Source organism: Suncus etruscus, chromosome 12 (assembly GCF_024139225.1).
Source record: "Suncus etruscus isolate mSunEtr1 chromosome 12, mSunEtr1.pri.cur, whole genome shotgun sequence".
In the NCBI taxonomy this organism is placed as follows: Eukaryota; Metazoa; Chordata; class Mammalia; order Eulipotyphla; family Soricidae; genus Suncus; species Suncus etruscus.
The window spans coordinates 12,802,631-12,827,442 of record NC_064859.1 but is presented as its reverse complement, the minus strand read 5'-3'; the positions used below and the strand labels follow the sequence as shown (position 1 = coordinate 12,827,442).

The 24,812-nt window shown below is 47.5% G+C and overlaps 1 protein-coding gene across 1 annotated transcript in view; it reads right to left on the bottom strand.

Annotated features, from left to right (window-relative positions):
* Nucleotides 1-19,551, bottom strand: part of MSH2 (mutS homolog 2) — a 36,935-nt gene extending 17,384 nt beyond the window's left edge. The window contains exons 1-8 of the mRNA XM_049784341.1: nucleotides 19,252-19,551; nucleotides 15,910-16,064; nucleotides 14,313-14,591; nucleotides 12,359-12,505; nucleotides 11,803-11,952; nucleotides 9,591-9,724; nucleotides 5,158-5,357; nucleotides 2,072-2,181 (exon numbers count right to left, since the gene is read on the bottom strand). Coding sequence (XP_049640298.1) covers nucleotides 2,072-2,181; nucleotides 5,158-5,357; nucleotides 9,591-9,724; nucleotides 11,803-11,952; nucleotides 12,359-12,505; nucleotides 14,313-14,591; nucleotides 15,910-16,064; nucleotides 19,252-19,462 — 1,386 coding nt within the window. The 5' untranslated portion in view covers nucleotides 19,463-19,551. The remainder of the gene's footprint in view (nucleotides 1-2,071; nucleotides 2,182-5,157; nucleotides 5,358-9,590; nucleotides 9,725-11,802; nucleotides 11,953-12,358; nucleotides 12,506-14,312; nucleotides 14,592-15,909; nucleotides 16,065-19,251) is intronic.
* Between the last annotated feature and the right edge of the window lie 5,261 nt (nucleotides 19,552-24,812).

The following is a 24,812-nucleotide window of genomic DNA, read 5'->3' as shown; positions in this document are numbered from 1 at the left end:
GACAGCCTCAGGAAACTGAGCCGGCCCTCTCTCTGTGAGGCTCTGAATCACAGCTTCACTCGTTCTCACAGCATGTGTCAATATTCTCAAGCAGAAAAGCATCCAGAAAAAACCACTTTGAAAACTTATATGCTGGCATTTTAAATATCACTCTGAGAAGTGACAACCCACAAGCACACTAAGTGAAGACTATAAATAGGAGGCCATTAACTCACTAATGGAGGTACATCATTCGTGAGAAAACGTTTCGGCTTATTTGTTGTCAAGCACATAGATATCCCAAGGGCTAAATCCATGCTGTCAAAAAATATTGTGTGCCAGAAAGGAGAGGGAAGGAAGGGGGAAAGAAAAGGCTTAAGATAAAGCCTAAGAACCCTAGGCCTGCCGGAAACCTTCCACTTGGGGGCAATCACTAGTGGTCTCTGAGCCCTGACAGGAGTGATCCCTGAGTGCAGAGCCAGGAATAAGACTTGAGCAGTCAGGAATGAGCCCTGAGTGAAAAGCCAGAGGAGATCCTAGAGCACAGAGCCAGGAATAAGACCTGAATAGTCAGGAAGGATCCCGGAGCACAGAGCCAGGAGTAACCAACCCAGAGCACCAACAGGCGAGGCTCCCAGCAAACAGCCACAGCTCTATTTCTGGCTATAGTAGATCTCTTTAGAAGGTTCACCTATTCCCCCTCTCCCCCTTATCTTCCCTGCCCTGCATGAAACAAAGAACGCAAGAAGATGGCTTGTCTGACCAGTAAAATTAGCAAAGAACTGTGAACTGTGGGATATACTTTTCCTTTAAGCTAAACATTATTATTATTTAGTAGATATGACAGAAGACACAAAGTCTTGGAACAAAAACAAAGATTTCCAGTGCTTCAATTTCCCATACCTGCAAGTCCCATCTGTGTTGAAGAATACCTACGCACCTGACAAACTGTACTACAGAGGAAATTCTGACTTAGTATGATTGTCTACTTCAAACATAAACTGAATCTTGCTATGTGGAGATATGACCTTATACCTCAAGGCTGTAATTGACTTATGCAAAGAGACGGTCAGATCTTTGAATTCATGTCACATCAAAAAATAATACATGGGGCCGGAGAGTTAGCATGGAGGTAAGGCGTTTGCCTTTCATGCAGAAGGTCATCAGTTTGAATCCGGTTTCCCATATGGTCCCCCATGCCTGCCAGGAGCAATTTCTGAGCATGGAGCCAGGAGTTTCCCCTGAGCACTGCCGGGTGTGACCCAAAAACCACACACACAAAAAAAAGCAAAACAAAAAATAATACATATGAATACAAAGGCCAAAGATAAATTATCTCTTTCAATAAAAGGGTATGACTGAAAAATCTAAAAAAAAAAAAAAAAAAAAGATGGCTTGTCAAGCCCCAGATCTGATCTCCAGCACCCCACCATCTACTGAGTCCCCTGGAGCACCACTGATGTGGCCACAAAATAAAACAAAGAAAACAATCAAGTTGCTTTCCTCTGTGTTTCACATTGAACTGCTCCTCTCCTCCCTTGTCCCGGGGCTACAATGTTCCTTCCCTATTACAAAAAGCTAAAACTCAGCCGCTGCCTGGGAAATCTCTTATCTATATATCTAGCTACCCCTGGACACGCTTTGCCTGTTCATCTCTTTCAAAAGTGTCTTGCAGGGGCCAAAGCGATAGTACAGTGAGGAGGGTGTTTGCCTTTAACGATGCTGACCCAGTTCTACTCCTGGCATCCCATATGGCCTGCCAAGGGACCCCAAGCCTGCCAGGAAGAAGTTCTGAGCACAGAACCAGGAGTAACCACTGAGCACTGCCAGGTGTGGCCCAAACTCCACACACAATCAAAAAAAGGTGCCTTGGGAGGTGGCAAAATTAACACAAAAACCAAACCTATTAAAAGCTTTCTGAACTTTCAAAAAATATTCTTCTCTTTGATTGGTAGTGGAACTGGTGTTGATTATATGCGTAAAACTCAATGGTAAATAACTTTGTGAATCACAGTTCTGTAACTATATACATATAATACACACAAACACATATATGTACACACACACTCTGCTCTCTTGAATAAAAGTGTACCTGATCCATATCTAAAGTTGTTTCTATCATTTCTTGGAACTTGGAGAAATCAGAACGAAGATCAATAAGCGGAGTCACAAATACAGCCACCAGCAACGTATGGTATTTTCCTAAATGAGAGCAAAAAAGGGAAAACACAAGCAAGAGGTTTAAATTCCAAAGATAATAAGTACCAACTGATGCACAGAGCACAATTAATTCAAAAGCTCTCCACTCTAACTCATCAATTCAAATGTGTTTCAGAGCTTAATTTAGGGGAGGGTATTGGGGGTCACACCCAGGTGTGCGCAGAATTCAATCCAGGTATGCTGGAGGGACATACCAGGAATTAGGAATTAAAATGCGGTTAGCCAGGTGCAGAATCAGGCCTAACCTCTGTATCCTCTCTCCAGCCCTAGAGTTTAATTTTAAAAACCTAGATGACCCGGCACTCTCAGTACACTCCCTAACAAAACACTGACATCACCCATTTAAAATCATCATCACTAAAAATAAAATAAAATAAAATCATCATCACTAAGTATCAGATATGCAGAAACGAGACCCTTATTTATGGCTAAATAAACCACATTTCTTTATGTCCCTAATAATCAACATTAGCTATTAAAATGAAGTCCCTCTAAGCTGACTTGGGGACTCTGATGCCTATTAATGCTGCTGCCTTGGCTCAGGGAGGCCTCCCTCCCTCCATGCCCTTTCATGTTTTGAAGCAACAAGAACAAGACTTCACACAGTCACCATGAGGTCTTAAAGGTACGTCCCCTGAGCCCACCAGGAATGATTTCTGAACACAGAGAGGAGGAACCCAGAAGTGCTGCTGGTTATAAACCAAAGACAAAAGAAGAAAAAAAAAAAGGAAAAATTTGCTAGTGCTAAAAAAAAAAAATTGTATTAGTGAATTTCATACCCTAAAAAAAAAAAATCCCTTTTTTTGGGGGGCCACCCAGTGATGCTCAAGGGTTACTCTTGCCTATGCATTCAAAAATTGCTCCTGGCCTGGGGGACCATATGAGACGTCGAGGGATTGAACCCAGGTCCATCCTGGGACAGCCGCATGCAAGGCAAACACCTTACCTCTGCGCCTCTGCTCCAGCCCTAAAAATATTCCTTTTTAAGGAATGGGGTGCTAGGGCCTCATCCAGGTCTTAGGGGCTACTCCCAGGGTATCTGCAGTACCAGGGATCAAACCTGGGTCCTTGCCTATGAACTTGGGCTCCGGTCCTATGAGCCTCATCTCTAGTCCTCAAGATTCTTTTTCAGCTTCTAGTTTCTGGTCCAGGATTGAAAGGACCATTGTCTACAAGGCCCTGAAACTGGCCTTGATTAGAAGCTAGTGTCCTTGTACGGCACCTCCAAGGAGACAGGGGACAGGGGCACAGAGAGAGCAGCCTGATATGGTCTGGCCACAGCAAGAGCTGCTGGCTGTTCTGACTAAAGTCTGTTCATGCTTTCGGTAGTATGCTATGAAGCATGCTATGGAGTATGGCAGTAACCCTCTTTTAGGGGGCAGGAGAGTCCCTGAGTGGTGCCAGCGAGGCCAGAAGGGCCAGGGCTCAGAGCCCTGATGTACAAACAGTCACAAACTCCAGCATGGCGCTAACACCTCACACCTCATTTTTTTTAGGGGAGAAGGGGGCAAACCGGGCAGTACTCAAGAATGGCTGTGCTCAGGAATCATTCCTGGGGACTTTCGGGGGACCATATGGGATGCTGGGAATTCAAACCCTGGTCAGCTGTGGGCAAAGCAAGTGCCCTCTCCCTGCAATGTGATGGCAACAGCTCCAACCAGCAAGGTTTACACTGTCTACAGAGGTTTGGCCTCACCTTTGTCTTTACAGAGGCAGCTGACTTCAATGTTCCCTACGACCCATATGTGGCCGGGGTGTGGAGATCACCTTCCGCCTCTGTATTTCAGAGCCTGTCACCCACCATCCGCTTTGTCCCCTCCAACGAGGCTCACCCTCAAGCGCCACCCAGACCTGAAATCAGACCCACCCTCACACTGTGTGCCACCACAGCAGCTGGGTTTTGATTTCAACTCTCACTCCTCGGAGTGTCGGGTTCCCTGTGAGAGCCAGGAAGCAGCCTGGGGAGCAGCCTGGGGAACAGTGCAGTGTGGTCCTACCCCACTCCCCATCATCTCTCTCTCTCTCTCTTTTTTTTTTTTGGTTTTTGGGCCACACCCGGCAGTGCTCAGGGGTTACTCCTGGCTGTCTGCTCAGAAATAGCTCCTGGCAGGCACGGGGGACCATATGGGACACCGGGATTCGAACCAACCACCTTTGGTCCTGGATCAGCTGCTTGCAAGGCAAACGCCGCTGTGCTATCTCTCCGGGCCCACTCCCCATCATCCCAACACAAGGAATAAAGGCCAGCATGCAGTTTACAGAGTTCAAGCTTGTCTCACTCTATTCAAAGCTACTTTCTGTACTATTGGTGCCCTCTGCTGTCTCATTTTTGCCAGGAATGTTAATGTTTTAGTAAAAAAGAAACTAGGAGCCGGAGAGATTGCATAGAGGTAAGGCTTTTGCATTGCATACAGAAGGATGGTGGTTCGAATCCTGGCATCCCACATGGTTCCCTGAGCCTGTCAGGAGTGATTTCTGAGTATAGAACCAAGAGTAACCCTTGATCGCTGCCGGGTGTGATCCCCCCCCAAAAAACTAGTATTAGTCAAATAATCAGAAGATAGCAGAACACACTCCGTTCTTAGCAATGATAATTGGAAACATTTTTATTAGGTCATCGTTTTTCACTGAAAGATAATCCACATGATTTATTTTCCTCAAAGACCAGTCTTACAATTGTGACTCTCCATAGCATATCAGGAGCTATGCTGAACTCTGCCAAGACTGTCCAAAGCCTTCTCTTTGGTCAATTTTTTTTTTTACATTTCTTGGGAGGGTCCCCAAACCCGAAACAAATGAACAAAAGGCTTGTTTTTTCATAAATCTTTTTTCTGCACTTTTAGCTTTATGCAAACCTGGCAGAAATTTAAAAAAAAGGGGGAGGGGGCCAAAGCCGATTCCAAAGGCCAACATTTACTGAGTGGGGGGAAAGAGGGACAGATACAGCCACAATATTACCTTCATACTTCTCCAGCGCCTTGATGACACTCGGGAGCTGATTGATGGCCTGGTAGAGCCGGTAGCAGTCCTGCAAGTTCGCAGCCTGCCGCTGGAACTTCTTAGCCAGCCGGTTCAGATCGGGGAAACGACGGAGCAGATCTTCCTGCAGGCTCTGCCTCAATTCTGCATCTTCGACAAATGCTTCCACCAGATTCAACCTGGAGTAAACACACAGGGGTGATTTCCAAATACTGTCCTGGCAAAATGGAAGTTGACCAACTAGGGACATTCAGTCTCAACAAGTCCCAGTGAGAAATGGTCCCACTCTGGAGTACAGTTTCCTTAGCTGAAGGGCCCAAGGGCCCAAGGTGGGCAAGCTTGTTGCTCCTTTGGCTGGAGACCACATTGATATTGAGTTCAAGGCTTAAAGATACTGGATCAAAGAGAAAGTCTGTTTTGTCTGCCATCAAAGGCACACTTTCCTAAATAAAAGAATTTCATCATTGAGACTTTGGTATTATGGACATATTACTACACAAGTAGAAAATAATCTTCAATAAAACAATTATAAATCAAGAATTGGGGGGGCCGGAGAGATAGCATGGAGGTAAGTCATTTGCTTTGCAAGCAGAAGGTCAGTGGTTTGAATCCCAGCATCCCATATGGTCCCCCAAGCCTGCCAGGAGCGATTTCTGAGCATAGAGCCAAGAGTAACCCCTGAGCACTGCCAGGTGTGACCGAATAACCAAACTAAACTAAACCAAACCAAACCAAAACAAATTGGCAGATTCAAGTAATTCTATTAAAAGGTCTTTAAATTGGGCTGGGGAGCCGAAGCGGTGGCGTAAGCGGTTGGGCGTCTGTTTTGCAAGCGGCTAACCTAAGATGGACCAAGGCTCGATCCCCCGGTGTCCCATCTGGTCCCCCAACCCAGGAATGATTTCTGAGCGCGTGGCCAGGAGTAACCCCTGAGTCTCATCAGGTGTTGTCCAAAAACCAAAAACCAAAAAAGAAAAAAAAAAGCTATTTTTGACCAAAAACCTTCCAGCACATGGGCCCATGAGCAAGCTCAGGGTCTGGGCCACCACACTACTGGGGGAAGGGAAGTGGGGCTGGGAGGAGAGGGCCTCTGTTCCAATCTCCAGCACCATGTGGAATCCAGCCCTGAGTCCTGACATGGAAGCAAAAAGACCATTAATATAATTTGAAAGATTTATTTTCAACTTTTCTTTCTGTTTCAATACCGTATTGTATGTGCTCAAACTGATCAGTGAATTAATCTTAAGTAGTTAACACTCTAGCACTCAATTTCTACCTGAGCACTGAATACTGCTGGGGGTAGCCCCCCAAGAAAGAAGAAACAAGAATAAAGGAATCTGGGGCCAAGGCAATAGCACAGCGAGTAGGGTATTTGCTTTGCACAGAGCCGACCTGGGTTTAATATCTTTGTTTTTGGTTCACAACCAGCAGTGCTCTGGGGTTACTCCTGGTTCTGCACTCAGAAGTTTTTCCTGGCAGGCTTGGGGGACCATATGGGATGCTGGAATTCGAACTGCGGTCTGTCCTGTGTTGGCCACATGCACGGCAAACGCCTTACCACTGTGCTATCTCTCCGGCCTGTTTTTGTTTTTTTCCGAGCCACATTCAGCGGCACTCAGGGGTTACTCCTGGCTCTGTGCTCAGAAATCACTCCTGGTAGGCTCAGGGAACCATTTGGGATGCTGGGAATCGAACCCAGGTCCAACACCCTATCGCTGTGTTATCGCTCCATTTGGTCCTGCCAGGAGTGATTTAAAGTAACCCCTGAGCACCACTTGTTGTGGTCTAAAAATAGACAAATTAATAATAAAAATAAAGGAATCTGGGCCAGAGCAATAGTATAGCAGGTAGGACACTTGCCTTGCATATGACAGACCCAGGTTAAATTCCTGGTACCCAGTATGGTCCCCTCAAGCCCCAGAGGGAGTGACCCTTGAGCACAGTCAGGTATGGAACAACAACAACAAAAAAGAAATGAAGTCTCCTAAAACCATTATTCATCACCTTTTGGCTTTGATCTGAACATCATTAACAGCTTAACAAATTGCTAGTTTCACAAGCCTTCAATATGCCATTTCGAACTAATTACAGTGTCAGTTCATGTGCTGGCTAACATCCCTTCCAAAGACTGCTGTTTCCATGACAATGCACTTCTAAACGGGAATTTTAGAAGTACTCCAGTTCCTGTTGGCATAATAGTACGCTGTCAATCTTGCTCAATAAAACCACTCAGCTGCAAGCAATCTGATGTTGATGTGCAAAATGACTCGATTACATGTGAATTTGTAGGAGGATAATCTCTAAAATGCCCATAGACTAAAATCACACAAATGACATGAAACTGGAAATATTTAAAAGTAAACACTCTGGGGCCAGGCTGATAGCACAGCGGGTAGGGTGTTAAACTTGCACATGGGCCAACCTCAATTTGATCCCCGGCATCCGAACCTACATGGTCCCCAAACCTATATGGAATGATTTCTGAGCGCAGAGCCAAAAGTAACCCTGAGCACTGATGGATGTGACCTAAAAACCAAACCAACCAAACAAACAAAAAAATCTAAAACAAAAACATTCAACTTTGGCCTGTGTCTCTTTTTGTTTTTGTTTTTTGGGCCACACCCGTTAGATGCTCAGGGGTTACTCCTGGCTACACACTCAGAAATTGCCCCTGGCTTGGGGGGACCATATGGGACACTGGGGGATCGAACCGTGGTTATTTCCTTGGCTAGCCCTTGCAAGGCAGACACCTTACCTCTAGCGCCACCCCGGGCCTGTGTCTCTTTATCATCTCGCCCATGCTGTGATGCGAGACACACCCACTGGTCATGGATATTCTGTCAGAACTGAGATTTTGAAAAGGGTAAAGTGGGGTCCTAAAGACAGTAGAATGGTTGAGGGTGCACTGTGCACCCAAACTGGGTTTGGTTTCCATCAGTCAACAGTTCCCAGAGCACCTCCAGGTGCTGTCCTGGAAACCCTGAGGGTCTTCACAACCTCAGGCTCAGGCAATCAGCCACCAGCCAGGAGGGGGCCCTGGGGACCTCCCTAACAGCTGTTTGGGAGACTCAAAGGGGGGGGGGGGGCAAAAAGTGGCTAGGTACAAGAAAGGCGCATGCTTTTGGAGGTCACCAACCTGGCAAAGGACCCGTCTCACCTGCCAGCAAGCACAGAAGAACCAAAGGTCCAAAATACTATGAAATGATAGAAGGGGAAGAAAGCAAGAAAGAAGGGGTCAGAGAGATAGCATGGAAGTAAGGTGTTTCTTGCATGCAGAAGGTCGGTGGTTCAAATCCCGGCATCCCATATGGTCTCCCGAGCCTGCCAGGAGCGATTTCTGAGCATAGAATCAGGAGTAACTCCTGATCACTGCCGGGTGTGACCCAAAAACCAAAAACGAATAAAAGAAAAAAGAAAACAAGAAAGAGACTCCACACCACCAAGAAACCGGATTTGGGGTAATTTCATTTGCCTGTACCAAAGTACTTTTGTTTGTTTGGGGCTATACCCAGCAGTGCTCAGGGTTACTCCTGGCTCTGTGTTTGAAATTACATCTGGCAGGCTTGGGGGACCATATGAGATGCAGGGTATAGAACCCAGGTCAACCGTGTGCAAGACAAATGCCCTTCCCACTGTGCTATTGCTGCGAGCCTACTTATGATATACATAGGAATAGGACTGTGGGAAAATTTGGAGCAAGAGCAGAGGTTGGAGGAGGGACAACACAAGCCACATTGAGAAGAAAACTTAGGCAGAGGAAGAATATGGGGAAAAGGATAACCAGAGGTAAAGGGTCATCTTGGGAAAAGAAAAGTCCATGAGTCTTCTGAGGAACAAAACTGGAAAGAATAAAAAATTTCTGAAATGGCACAGATTAATAAGAGGAGCTGGAGTGATAGTACAGAAGGTCTTACAAATGCTTTGCATGTGGCCAACCTGGATTTGATCCCTGGCATACCCATATGGTCCCCTGCTTACCACCAGAAGCGATCCCTGAGCAGAGCCAAGAGCAAACCCTGAGCATCACTATGTATGGCAGAACAAAAATAAATGAAACAACAATAATAATCATAATCAGAACCATAATCAGAAAATTACATGAGATATCAAGTTAACTACTCTTGGGGGGGGGGAGTTGTTAGTGGTGCTAAGGGATAAGAGCTAGAGGACATAGTACTGGAGAGCAAACCGGGTGTTCAAGACAAGAGTCCATCCCACTGTACTACCTTTCCAGCCCCAGTGTAATTACTTTGAAATCAAGCTAAATCATTATTATTGTCACCATGATGCTCTCTATGCAGGTGGGTGTGAACATCAAGTATGAAAACTGCAAGTGATAGAATTGTATGCAGTAGCTATCAGTTAGAAGCTTCCAGAAGGGTATGATTGCTGGGTCATTGCTTGGGACATACCTCTCTTCGATTCTGCTTTTATCCAGGAGTGGCTGCTTGATCCACTGATTCACCAGCCTTTGTCCTTGAGGGGTTTTGCATTTATTCAGCAAGGCAGCCAGTGACTGCGAGCCAGTGGTGTCTTCCACAGAACCCTAGAAGCAAGCAAGACAGAACAGTGCATGGATTAGTAAAACTGCCCCACGCCACCAAAACTATCAGACTCCAGATCTCAAAGGGCTAAGGGAAAGGGGTTAGGGCCACACCCAGAGCTTCTTGGAGGGTCTTGGGTTAAGAGATGCTGGGGAGGAAGACCCAGGTCCCCTACATACACTCATCCTTTGAGCTACCTACCCAGCTCACTAAGATACTGGTTTAATATTAAATGCCAAAGCTGTACAGACATCTCCCTCCTAAGAAAAAAAATTTTCAACCTATTAACCTGAATATTCTGCTATTTTTTCCCAAACCAAAACTACTTTGTGATTACAATAGTTTGGAGGGATGAAATGAGTATACAGGTATTAAGATGTTGGGGCCTGAGCAACAGTAAAGCAGAGGGCGTTTGCCAGTAACATGGCCAACCTAGGTTCAATCCTGGCATCCCATATAGTCTCCGGAGCCTGCCAGGAATGATTTCTGAGCACAAAGCCAGGAGTAACCTGTGTCCCTCTGGGTGTGTCTCCCCCAGCCAATAAAGATGCTGTGTGTGTGTGACCAACAACAGCATTGTCAGGGGTCACTCCTGAGCAGAGTCATAAGTAAGTCCCTGAGCACCCTGGGGTGTGGTCAAAGCCCTCCCCAAAAGACAATGACCACTGTGTAGACAAAGTGCTAGTAAGAATGTTAATTGGGGGGCCCGGAGAGATAGCACAGCGGCGTTTGCCTTGCAAGCAGCCGATCCAGGACCAAAGGTGGTTGGTTCGAATCCCGGTGTCCCATATGGTCCCCCGTGCCTGCCAGGAGCTATTTCTGAGCAGACAGCCAGGAGTAACCCCTGAGCAACGCTGGGTGTGGCCCAAAAACCAAAAAAAAAAAAAAAGAATGTTAATTGGGGGGCTGTTGCGATAGCACAATGGGTAGGGTGTTTGCCTTGCAGCTGGTTGACCTGGGTTCGATCCTCGGCATCCCATATAGTCCCCCAAACTTAATTGGTTTCTAGGTCATACCCGGTTATGCTCAGGGCTTACTCCTGGCATTGCTAAGGAATTGAACCCATTGGGCTACATGCAAGAGCAGTGCCCTTTCCACTCTATTTTCTTTCCAGTCTCTAGGGCACAAGTTTTTCAAACTACTGTTAACAGAGGCCGAAGAGGGAGTATAGGGTTCAATCACCAGCCTTGCATGCAGCTAACAGCCACACCATCCTAGTACCCCACAGTCCTTTGGTCCTTTAAGCACCCGACCTGAGCTCAGAGTAGCCCCACACTGCCAGGTATGGCAGGAAAACCCAAACCCACCTGCCCCCCACAAAATTAAAAAACATAATGAAGGGGCCGGAGCGGCGGCACAAGCACTAAGGTGTCTGCCTTGCAGGCACTAACCTAGGACTAACCACGGTTTGATCCCCCGGTGTCCCATATGGTCCCCCCAAGCCAGGAGTGGTTTCTGAGTGCAGTCATGAGTAGCCCCTGAACATCACCAGTGTGGCCCAAAAATCAAAAAACAAAACAAAAAAATGAAGTCACTATCAATATACAAAATAATTCAAATATAATTTATGCAACACAAAGTATAATGTTTTAGTAAAATATTTCTAAACTATAGCAATTGAAACCCCTACTTTAAATATTGAATTATTTTGGAATGACACATTCTTTTTTTTTTGGTTTTTGGGTTATACCTAGCAGTGTTCAGGGGTTGCTCCTGGCTCTGCGCTCAGAAATTGCTCCTGGCAGGCTCGGGGGACCATATGGGATGTTGGGATTCAAACCAGAGTTCGTCTTGTGTTAGCTGTGTGCAAGGCTAATGCCCTACTGCTGTGCTCTCTGGCCCCCTGGAATCACACTTGACCATGCTCAGGGCTGCTCCTGGCAGGGTTCCGGGGACTGTAAATGGCACCAGATTGATCACGTACAAGATAAACACCTTCCCACCACTGCTTTATCATCTTCCTGTTCCCCCAAAATAGTTCAAATATTTAAAACTATTTAGCTCCATGATTCAGTATACAGCAAAGGAAACATTATTTTCTAACTGTTTAGTATTCATGATTCATGTATTTATTTTTCACCTGGAAAAGATTCAGGGCTCTGACAGCTGCCATGTCCAACTTCATGTACTGGCCGAAGTCGAAAGTGGTCAGTTCAAACTGCCCAAAGTTGGAGTCATCTGCTAAGAGCTCCAGAAACTTGATTACTGCAGACAGTGAGGAAACGGCGACCTAAGGTTGGGAGAACAAAGACAAACACTAGAACTCCAGAGATCATTCCAGGTTATACTCCTGAGAAAGAAACACACTTACGATTAGTTTTATTATTGTGACTCCCCTCAGTCACTATTCCACATACCAGTCTATGGGATAGTACCCAGCCTTTAGCTCTTCTGAGCCTACAGATACAAGCAGTACCATAAAACTACATTTTAGGACTCTTCTGCTGTTCCAGTGTTCTTTATTAATGGTATATATAGCTAAACTTTTCTGGTCATCTCTAGTTTCCACATGTTTCAACACAGATTGTTTTCAATGACCCATAACTGAGTTCCCAAGATCTCTATGTAAGAGCAGACACCTTTTAAAAAGGCAAGATTTCAATTTAAACATCAATACACAGCTCTAACCCACACACCTGATTCTCCATTTCTGGCAAGACGGCGCTATTCATGTGTTCCCCTTTCTTGCCTTTCAACAAGCGGTTGAGGTCCTGATAAATGTCTTTTGTGGAAAAGTCAGTTCTTTTCCGCTCTGTGATCAGAATTCCTCCTCTCTGAATAACCTATTTTACCACACACACAAAAAGAGTTAAATGACTATGGGAGAAGGGGAACAGAAACTCTGACAAATAGAAAGTGACAGCGACTTAACAAGTATTAACCCTCATTAAATTCTTATACAAGGTGCAAGACATTCACCATATGGAAGTATTAACACTTAAAGCCTACAAGCTAAATTTTAACAGACATTTAAACTCATCTTCACATAACTCTTTCCAAAATAGCCCCAATAGTAACAACTCGTAGCAGAACACTCTGAAAATGCTTAGAAAAAGGCCAGAGAGGAGCCGGAGAGACAGTACAGTGGCAGGGCATTTGCCTTCCATGAGGCTGATCTGGGACAGACCCAGTTCGATCCCCAGCATCCCATATGATTCCATATAGCCTCCAGAGCCTGCCAGGAGTATCCTCTGAGCACCTCTGGGTATGGACCCAAAACAAAAACAAATCTTAAAATAAATGGGAGGCTTTATAAATACCCCAGGACTGTAAGGCACAAATACCCCCCAACCCCCCACAAAAAGAGTCAAAGTACAGGGTGGGAAAGAGCCCAGAGGGAAAGGGCTGAGGATGAGCACAGGCTTTGCCTGCAAGGGCAGGGATACCCCCCACACCCTCAACTGCACTGGGAATATCTGCCAAGCACTGAGCACTCTGCAAGGTGCAGCCAGGGTAGCCTCAAAAGCCCAAATTAATTTAAAAAAAAAAGAAAAAGAAAAAGAAAAAGAAAAGCTAAATATAAGGTCCAATATGAACTATCAAAAATAGGGTCAGAGTGAAGCACAGCGGGCAGAGCATTTGTCTTGCACATGGCTAACTCAGTTTGATCCCCGGCATCCCATATGGTCCCCAGACATTGCCAGGAATAATTTCATAAGACAGAGCCAGGGGGCCGGGAAGGTGGCGCTAGAGGTAAGGTGTCTACCTTGCAAGCGCTAGCGTAGGACGGACCGCGGTTCGATCCCCCGGCGTCCCATATGGTCCCCCCAAGCCAGGGGCAATTTCTGAGCGTATAGCCAGGAGTAACCCCTGAGCATCAAACGGGTGTGGCCCAAAAACCAAAAAAAAAAAAAAAAAAAAAAAAAAAAAGACAGAGCCAGGAGTAACCCTCAAGTGCCACCAGACATGATAGAAAATGATTTCTGGGGCCCGGAGAGATAGCACAGCGGTGTTTGCCTTGCAAGCAGCCGATCCAGGACCTAAGGTGGTTGGTTCAAATCCCGGTGTCCCATATGGTCCCCCGTGCCTTCCAGGAGCTATTTCTGAGCAGACAGCCAGGAGTAACCCCTGAGCACTGCCGGGTGTGGCCCCAAAAAACAAAAAAAAAAAAAAAAAAAAAAAAAAGAAAATGATTTCTGAGCACAGAACCAGGAGTAACCCCCGAGTGTCACCAGATATGGCCCAAAACCAGAACAGAGGGAGGAAGGGAAGGGGGAGGATGGAAGGGAGGGAGGGAGGGAATACCTTGAGTTAACTAAGCATTCACCACACATCATAGGTTTGCCTCACTTAGAGATTGGGAGGAATTATTTATGGGCCCAGGGCTGAAGCAACAGTACTGGGGGAGGCTGCTTGCCTTGCACACGGCTGACCTGCATTCAATCCCCAGCATCCCATATGGTCTCCCAAGCACTGCTGGAATGATCCCTAAGCACAGAACCAGGAGTAACTCCTTAGTACCACCGAGTGTGCCCCCCCAAAACAAACAAACAAACAAAAAACCAAAAAAACCACATCAAGATATTTCTCAGCATACCAAGAGCAGCCTTCCCTGCCCTGAAGTCTTATCACAAGGTTGGATTCCCTTACCTGCCTCAGTTTCCCCATGTCCCCAGCAGCGTCCCCCACAGGCAGGATGCATTCCTTGGGCCCGACCTGGATCAGGAGTGACTCAAGGTTGGAGAACTGGTCATTGTCTGCGAACTCGCAGAGGCCGAGCTTGCGCTGAGCTGAGTCCACATACCCGACGCCCACCTGCCGCTGGCCATCTGCTGTTGACACCCTGATGCCCACCACGCCAATGGATGCTGATGTATCAGTGTTGCTGAAAAGGACGTCCTCGAACTGAGAGAGGTTTCCCGGGGAGGCCTGGGAAAGGACAGAATGAATGTTACTGACGAAATGGGTTCCTCCCCATCCCAAATTGCTTATAACATATAACACTGAATATTAATACATTTCTCTAAAGAATCTGCCAGTTCTTTTCAGGATACTTGAGCACATCTAAGTTGATCACAGTAGGGAGGGAGTCATTTGCCTTGCAGGCAGCTGACCTGGATTCAACCCCTGCACCCTATATGGTCCTCCCCCAAGCACTACCAGAACTGATCCCAAAGCTTAGAGCCAGGAGTAAGCCTGAGCCAAAAATCTAACTAAAGAAATATAAAGTAAAAGCAAGACCTTATAGAAAAATAAGATAGTCACTTGATAAATAAGACAAATTAACTCTTACTCCTTGATATTTGTTTGTTTGCTTTGGAGCCACACCTGGCAGTGCGCAGGCCTTACTCCTAGCTCTAAGTTCAGGGATCATTCCTGGCACATCCTGAATACTTGGCAATTAATAAGTCTTTCAAGTTATACCAAGGAATACAACAAGCATTAAACAAAATTCAAAAGGCCAGAGTGATAGCACAGTGGGCAGGGCATTTGCCTTGCATGCCGCCAACTTGGATTCGACATCTCCAGCATCCCTTATGGTCCCCAAGCCTGCCAGTAGTAACCTCTGAGCTCAGTGCCAGGAGTAACCCCTGAGTGTTGCCAGGTGTGGCCCAAAATCCAAAAGCAAACAAAAAACAAAAATAAGTACCTTCTGGTTCGTTAAAAAAAAGATGTGAGTTATTCAACCAAAGAAAAAGGCAAGGTGAGACAGATGTGTATAAATATTACTTAGAGAATGCTGTAGATGTGGGTAATGGGCAGAGACAGTACAATCAAACCCTTTTTTAATCTGACATTCAATTTTATGTGAAAATGATTAATTTTTGGCTCAGAAATTGACGCTAAAGTATTCATATTCATAAAGATCTACTAAATCCCAGTTAAATGGTGATATTTTTTGGTTTTGGGGCCCAGATCTGGTAGAGCTGGGGGCTTACTCCTGACTGTGCTCAGGAAACACTCCTGGAAAACTGAGGGGGGAGAATATGGGGTGCCAAGAATCAAGGTCATTTCTCCAGTTAAATGACTTTTAAACTACATCCTACAGGAATCAGAGATTGCTCAAAGGACTAAACCCACAGTTTAATTCCAGACACAGAACCCAGAACAGCACAAGGTAAATACTGTTACAGTTGTTCAAAGAATTTTACTCTCCCAGTTTAGTTAAAAAAAGTTAACATTGTCAGTTTTAAAACTAAAACTCACTTGTGTTTCTACACTTAAAAATTCAAAGAAAGAAAATCACCTTAAACGCCAAATACCAATCATTCTCCTTGGATGCCTTATTTCCAGCTCTATTCTTGAAAACTTCAACTCGATACTGCCGAACCAGCAGAAGATCTTTTACAAAAGACTCAAAATTCATCTTACTCAGCACAACACTCTCCAGAGTCTTTGCTCCTAGAGGTAAATATTAAAAAGACAAAGTTACTGAGTTGAGGATGTGTAGTGAGCTTTCTTTCAAGTGGCTACCACTGTACCCCAAAGTGACACTGCAGTTCACTCATTCAACACCTGGGTCTAAAACAGGACACTCTTCACCTGCTTTTCCCATAATGCTGATGCATCAAGATAAAACATGACTAGAAGAAACAGAGTAAATACTTAATTGTAAATACATAACTGAACATTAATGGCCCCTTCTTAACATTTTTCACAAATCTGAATTCATCACAGCATACTAGCACATTGGAATAGAATCCAACTATCCCAAGGTCTGTATAAGCCAACTGTGATTATAAAAATAGGCTAAACAATATCCTAGGCCAGCGGTCGGCAACCTGCGGCTCGCAAGCCACATGTGGCTCTTTCCACTTTTTAATTTGGCTCTTCTGTGTGCCGGTTGGCAGCTCTAGGAGTCAGGACTCTGCTCCTGGCCTCTGTCAGTGTGCACCCTGTGGCTCTCAAAATAAATTTCAATCATGGTTTTGGCGAGATTCGGCTCAGTTGGAAAAAAAAGGTTGCCGACCACTGTTCTAGGCAAAAGAGTCACAGAATTGAAAACCCCAAGGTTTATTATAGGACAGAAAAAAAAATGTCCCCATGGCTTCCTGTACACCCAGTATTGCCAGTTACAGATCAATTTTTCCAACCAAGTTCACACACACACACAACATACAGGATAGCTTTCCTCTCACAGTTCTTGATCTTTACCTAGAGCTGCATATGTGATGTGTGTGTGCCGTCAGTACCTAATCAGTGCTTCTGCTCATACATATAGACTGCTGCAAGAACTAATTCCATCCCCTAAGCACAGACCAGTCTGTCTCCAAATATGAGTATTTTATCAAAAGGTTATGATGTGTGTCCTGGGGCCTAGGGCAGGACCCAGCATCAGACCTTCCTGGACAAACACAGCAAAGGGCCCCTCAAATAATGCTGGAATCCTACCGGAGACTCCCCACCGGTGAGCAATGCTGCTCAGCACTGCCATGCAGAGAACATCCTTGTCCCCTTCCCATTCCGTACAAAAGCCTATAGTTTCTGCTGTGACTAGTGCTCAAGCCAGAGTTTGTTCCACTAGATCGCTCAATCTCGGACATGGTCCCCAGAGCACCACTAGGAATGACCTCTGAGCACAGAGCCAGGATTAAGCCCCAGGCACCATTGAAGCAACAAACAAGACACTGAGGGACCTTGATGACAACAAAGCAGGGGGACAGGGGAGGGACATATTGGGGACAGGTAGCAATTTTTCTCACACAAGTGGTAACATACTTGGGAGGGCCTCACTCAGTTCCATTCTACACCAGATGACCCCTTGAATGAAGTCAACCCGGGTTCAATCCCTGACATCCCATAGCCCAGGCATCCTGAGCCTGCCAACAGTAATTTCTGAGCGCAGAGACAGGAGTAACCCAAGACGGGTATGGCCCCCAAAACAAAACAAAAACAAAATAATGTTTAAATATGGGCCAAGGGCCAGAGAGATAGCATGGAGGTAAGGCGTTTGCCTTGCATGCAGAAGGAGGGTGGTTCGAATCCCGGCATCCCATATGGTCCCCGGAGCCTGCCAGGAGCGATTTCTGAGCGTAGAGCCAGGAGTAACCCCTGAGCCTGCCGGGGTTACAAACAAACAAACAAACAAAAAAAAAATATGGGGCCAAGCAATACAGCAGGGAGGGTACTTTCTTCGTACACTGCTAAGGCAGGTCCAATTCCAGCACCTCATATGATTCCCTGAGCCCACCAGGAGCAAATGCTAGCGTCATCTTCCCCAGTTCCCCACAGCTTTCTTCACCCCTGATCTTTGCAGTGGACCCGGTGCAGGGGACAGCATTTCTTGACCTATAATATAAATTCCCTGACACACCGGCAGTTAATACATTTATTTCTACCTGGGCCAAAGTTTGCCAGAACTTGGCCAACCTGAGTTCAAGCCCCAGCACACCCTGTGGTCCTCAAAGCCTGCCGGGAATGATCTCTAAATGCAGAGCCAGGAGGAAGCCCAGAACAAAGCAGGGTGTGTGGTAGCCTGAAATACTCTTGAAGCATCTTTCATAGCACCCGACTCCTCAAAGCCTTATTCCCAAGTCTTAGGAAGTTGGTTCCATCATTACTACCCAGAGTAGAAAGAGACTGACCTACCTCAAACAACGACTAACAGGTACCCCACTTCGTGAAAAGCCCGAGAAGCAGAGTGAGAACTATTGAGGGAGAGAATGAGGGATGAAGCGCCCTAAATTTCTAGCTCAAACATAAGAGTAGATCTTGTATGGCTAGTAAGTGGGACCCTCATAAACCTAGCCCCAAATCAAGGCATACTCCCTCCCAGCACCTCAACCTGGCCCCAGGGTCCTGACCTCCAGGCTTTAAAACACAATTGACAGGGCCGGAGAGAGAGCATGGAGATAAGGTGTTTGCCTTGCATGCAAAAGGAGGGTGGGTTGTTTGAATCCCGGCATCCCATATGGTCCCCAGAGCATCACTGATTGTGGCCCCCAAACAAAAGCCCCACAATGACAGATCCCTGAAATCGCTGGAAGAAAAAGGGGGTGCGAACCAAAGATGCTGCGGGAGACTGGCATCCAAAGTCCACCGACCCCCTGCCACACAGCCCACGGTGCTCAGCTTGGGCTGTGCACTCAGGATTCGCCCGTGATGAGTTTCGGGGACCCCGTGGAGCGCCAGGGATCGTACCCAGGTTTGTTGCGTGCACAATGGGAGGGGAAAAGTTTGCAAAAGTGACGTGACGGGTCTGGGGGGACCTGAGAGCAAGTAAGGGGTTGTTGGCCTTGCACGCAGCCGATCCAGGACGGACAGTGGTTCGAATCCCATAGGGTCCCCCACCTTGAGCCCGCCAGGAGTAAGTCCAGGTGTGACCCCAAGACAAAACAAAAGTGACGGATCTGTGCTAGGGGAGACACACAGGGCCAAGGCGGGGTCTGGGCCCTGCAGCCCTGCAGCTGAAGTTCCACCGGACACCCCAAAAAGCCTCCAGAGGCCCGGGATGTGGAGGGGAGGTCCCCCGAGCCGGCGGCTAGCGGCCGATCTGGGGTGCAGCGGCCGAGGGGCAGGAGGAAGGGGGCGGGGCGGAGCGGAGCGGGCCGGCCGCAGTGGGCTTGCCCGGGCTCCCGCCGCCCCTCACCTGCCGGGCCCAGGAACTTGACGACCGCCTGGGTCTTGAAGACGTCGCGGGCGGCCAGGATCGCGTCCCCGCCGTGCGCCGTGTAGAAGTCGCCGCGGTCGAACAGGCGCACCGTGGTGCTCGGCTTGTCGGGCATGGCCTGGAAGAAGCGCACGAAGCCCAGCTCGGCCGCGCCGTCCAGCTGCAGCGTGTCCTTCGGTTGCACCGCCATCTTCGGGGTCGCCGCGGGCCCGGGGACGTACGGCCGCCGCGCACCTTGTCGCTTGCACACCCGCGCCCCGAGTCCCGCGCCGCCGCCGCCACCGCCGCGGGCTTGCCCAATCAGCGCCCAGCTTGGCGCCGCGGTGGGCGGGCGTATGCCCCGATAACCAATCAGCGCCCAGACTGGAGCCCGTAGTTTCCCCAGCAGCCAATCAGCGCCCATATTGACGCCATGGTAGGTGGGGCGTCCGCCTCGGTAGCTAATCAGCGCCCATATTGGAGCCGCGGTGGGCGGGCGTCTGCCCCAACAGCCAATCAGCGCTCATCTTGGAGCCGCGGTGGGTGGGGCGTTCTCCTCGACAGCCAATCAGCAGGCAGACGCGGCCCAGCTTCCCGCGCATGCTGCGGATTCGCGCCACTGCGCATGCTTGAGGGGAGGTCGCGCCCGGCCTGGTCCCGGGCCGTGCGGGGCTCAGTTGTTTGCTCTGCCCGGGATGGGGATATGGGGGAGGCCTGGGGCTCGGCACCCCAAGCCTCGCCTGAAAGTTTTAAAGTTTAAAGGAAAATAACTATTGCACTGGGGAGGTAGGGATGTCCTTTTTATCACTGAAACCCAACTACATATATGTTTGTAATCCTGGTGCTTAATTAAATCCATTCATTTACAATAAATTGACTTATTAACTTAGTATAAAGAAACTGATTATTTACTCGATAGATATAGCAAAAAGTTTTCCCATTTCCATAAAATTTAAAAGCTCAAATTATTCGTTTTCTCCTTCATTTTATCTTTTATATATAATATATGGCCATATCAATAGTTCAAGAGATTTCTTAAAATGTTTCCATTATAGTGGCATAAAAATCCCATGAATAATTTGAAAATCTATGTGTAGCAATATAAATTAAACTGAAAAAGTAAATAAATGGACAATTATATATATGGCCGGAGAGATAGCATGGAGGTAGGGAGGGTGTTTGCCTTGCATGCAGAAGGTTGGTGGTTCGAATCCCATATGGCATCCCATATGGTCTCCCAAACGAGCCTGCCAGGAGCGATTTCTGAGCATAGAGCCAGGAGTAACTCCTGAGCTCAATCGGATGTGACCCCCCCCCCCCCCAAAAAATAGTGTTTAGGGGAGAAAGAAAATGGGTGGATTGTTCTTGGTTTCTGGTTTGTTTGCTTAACGTTGAGGAAAGAGGCAAAAGAAATTCAAAAGAGATTTAGCATCTTTCCTTTATTTCCTCTGGTTCGAAATGGCCTCAGGCATCCTCACCCCCCCCCACCTACCTACCCCAGAGGCATTGCTGCCCCAAAAGCCAAAACAAAAGAGCCTCTCAGAAGTGTCTTGGCTTCTAAGGCCTTCTGGGCCCCCACCCGCCTGGACGGTTTGAATTGCTGGGGGTTGGAGTTTGGAGATCTTTTAATTTTTTATTTTATTGAATCACCTTGAGATCAAAGTTGCTTATGATTAATCGTCAGGTCGGAGGCTGGAGCTCCCATCCCTTCACCAGTGCCCCTTTTCCCATCGAGGTACCCCAGTTTTCCATCCACCCCTCCAGTCTGCCTCTGTGAAGGCCCCCTTTCCTTCTTTCCTTCTAGGTGCTGTGGTTTGTAGGGGAAAGGGGGGTCCTGTAGATTCCTTGATCTCCCCTCCTGCACCCAGTTTTCTCGGGCAATGACCACTTGCCTCTCTCACTGTCACAGTGGTTCCACATTGGACCCAATCCAATTGTCCTCCCACCTGAGGCAAGCTTTCCCCTGGCTTTGTTAACCCCTGGCTTTGTTATTCTTTTTTTTTTTTTTTTTTTTTTGGTTTTTGGGCCACACCCGGCGATGCTCAGAGGTTACTCCTGGCTGTCTGCTCAGAAATAGCTCCTGGCAGGCACGGGGGACCATATGGGACACCGGGATTCGAACCAACCACCTTGGGTCCTGGATTGGCTGCTTGCAAGGCAAACGCCACTGTGCTATCTCTCCGGGCCCGGCTTTGTTATTCTTGTTCTTTGAATTTTATTTTCCTACAGCCTTACTTTATTACCTGACAAAGAGTGTGATCATTCTGTCTCAGCAGTATACTCTCCTGGGATCTTTTAAAAAGCTCTCAGAAGGAGGAGAGCTCAAATGACTGGTTGATCCCCCACCCCTGCTGCTGGTAGCAACCCCCAAACCCAAAGCCTCCTGGAAAGATCAGGTTATAGCCCACTTGGTGCCTGAGTTGTGAGTGATGACAATCTCCTATCTTGATTAGAAAACACTGACCTGGGCCCGGAGAGATAGCACAGTGGCGTTTGCCTTGCAAGCAGCCAATCCAGGACCTAAGGTGGTTGGTTCGAATCCCGGTGTCCCATATGGTCCCCCGTGCCTGCCAGGAGCTACTTCTGAGCAGACAGCCAGGAGTAACCCCTGAGCACCTCGGGATGTGGCCCAAAACAACAACAACAAAAACACCTACAAATTAGAACTCCAAAAACTTAAGTTATCTACTGACAAAGTCCTGTTTTCTACTCTTTTTTTTTTTTTTTTGGGGGGGGGGGGTACACCCAGCGGCACTAAGTGGTTATTCCTGGCTCTGCCCTCTGAAATTGCTCCTGGTAGGCTTGAGGACCATATGGGATGCCGGGATTCAAACCACTGTCCGTCCTGGGTCTGTGCGTGCAAGAACGCCCTGCTGCTGTGCGATCACTCCAGCCCACCCCTACTCTTTTTTTGTTTTGTTTTGTTTTTTGTTTTTGGGTCACACCCGACAGTGCTCAGGGGTCACTCCTGGCTCCCACGCTCAGAAACTCCTGGCAGGCTTGGGGGACCATATGGGATGTTGGGATTCGAACCACCGACCTTCTGCACACAAGGCAAACGCCTTACCTCCATGCTATCGCTCCGGCCCCACACCCTACTCTTTTTTTAAAAAATCTGTTTTGGTTTTCGGCCATAGCCCATGGTGCTCAGCTTGGCTCTGCACTCAGGAATCACTCCTAAGACAAGTTTCCAGAGACCCTATGGGACGCCAGGGATCGTACCAGGTTGCTGTGTGCAAGGACTGCTGTATCATTGGCAGGGATAACGATACAATTGATTATTCCTAATCTCCAAATCATTCTGTGGCCTGTGTCAACTAAGCCAGCTCCGTCAGCAGATGGGCGCGGGAGTCACAAAACCTGTGGTGAGGCATCTGGGGCTGCACCTCGGCTTTCTCCAAAACCCAAATTCTTTCACTTCTCTCTCCCTCTCTGACCCTGCATGTGGGAGGCAGCAGAGCAGCCCTCCTGCTCCTCCGCACCTCAATTTAAAAGGGCAGCTCTGGGACCTGAGCAGTAACACAGCCTTAGGGCATTTGCCTAGCACGCAGCCAGCCTCAGGAGCTGGCCTGGGTTCGATTCTCGGCATCTCATATGGTCTACCAGAGCTTGCAAATTTCTGAGCGCAGAGCCAGGAGTAACCCCTGAACACCCTTGCTGGGTGTTACTCCCAAGACAAAACAAACAAAATGTAAAAGAGCCAGCTCTTTTTTTTTTTTTTTTTTTTTGGTCATACCCGGCAAAGCTCAGGGGTTACTCTTGGCTGTCTGCTCAGAAATAGCTCCTGGCAGGCACGGGGGGACCATACGGGACACCGGGGATTTGAACCAACCACCTATTGGTCTGGATCGGCTGTTTGCAAGGCAAACAAAACATGCTATCTCTCCGGGCCCAGCTTCTTTTTTTTTTTGGTTTTTGGGCCACACCCTGTGAGGCTCAGGGGTTACTCCTGGCTATGCGCTCAGAAGTTGCTCCTGGCTTCCTGGGGGGACCATATGGGACGCCGGGGGGATCGAACCCGCGGTCCATCCTAGGCTAGCGCAGGCAAGGCAGGCACCTTACCTCCAGCGCCACCGCCCGGCCCCACCGGGCCCAGCTCTTAAGAGGGCCTGTGCCACCCTATGCCGCCTCCCTATGAATAGCAACTGTCAGGACCCCAGGACAAATATTCCAGACTGGACCAGGGGTCAGCATGGTAGGCTTTGTATAACAGCTCTGTAATAGGCCTTCAGAGCTACTCAGGTCTACAACTGAAACCCTCCTTACAGGTTTAGTACAGCCACTCAGGTCTGCTACAGCCAAAACCTCTGTTAACAGGTCTGTGACAGATCTATAATCCTGTGACAGATTTCTTACAGCTACTCAAATCAGCACTGTTGGTTCAAAGCACTCTTATGCTGTAATGAATGCCTGAAAATAGCTAAAGGACCCAAGGGGTTCCAGCTCAGCACACGTGGACTAATGGGGTAACAGGAGTAGCATGGAGAGAATCTGAGTAAACATGTTGGTACTGAGTCCCAGCAGCGAGGGGCCCTCCCGGAGATATATCGCAGGACAATGGAGAAAGCCTATGTAATATTGTACTAGATTAGCGTTTAGAGTATGTGGGGTCGAGTACTTAATTATAAAGATGTGATTGCATGATATAATCTGCCAGGTCACTTTCTGCACTCACTGCCAATTCCATCCAGGCCCACTTCTGACACATGCCCATGAAAATAATGGAATATAATGAACTGCAATAAAATTTTCATTTATGGACACAATGTTTTGGTGACTGGAACGATAGTACAGTGGGGAGGAGAGTGTTGGCTTTACATGTGATCAACCCAGATTCGATTCCCTGGCATTCCATGTTTCTCCCAAATCCTGCTAAGACTAACCCGAGTGCAGATCCAGAAAGTAGTTTTTGTTTGTTTGTTTTGTTTGTTTTTGGGCCACACCCGGCGATGCTCAGAGGGTTACTCCTGGCTGTCTGCTCAGAAATAGCTCCTGGCCGACACGGGGGACCATATGGGACACCGGGATTCGAACCAACCACCTCTTTGGTCCTGCATCGCCCTGCTTAGCACAGGCAAACGCCGCTGTGGCTATCTTCTCTGGCCCCAGAAATTAGTTTTTAACACTAAGATACACAAAAATAAAAATATAGGGCTGCAGAGATAGCACAGCGGTAGGGTGTTTGCCTTGCACTCATCCAACCCAAGACGAACCTGGGTTTGATTCCAGGCATCCCATATGGTCCTCCAAGACTGTTAGGAGTGATGCCTGAGTGCAGAGCCAGGATTACACCCTGAACAACACTGAATATGGTCCAAAATCCAAAAATAAAAATATGACTTGTGTGAAATTGTTGAGTATATATCATTCTTTTAGTTTTGGGGTCATAAGTAGCAGCTGCATGTAAGACAAGCTGCACTATTTCCAGAGCATTAGCGCAGCTGTGGGGCATTTGCCTTGCATGCAGGTAACCCTAGATGGACCCAAATTCGGTCCCACAAGCCTGCCAGGTGAGATTTCTAAGTGCAGAGCCAGGAGTAACTCGAGTGCTGCTAGTGTGG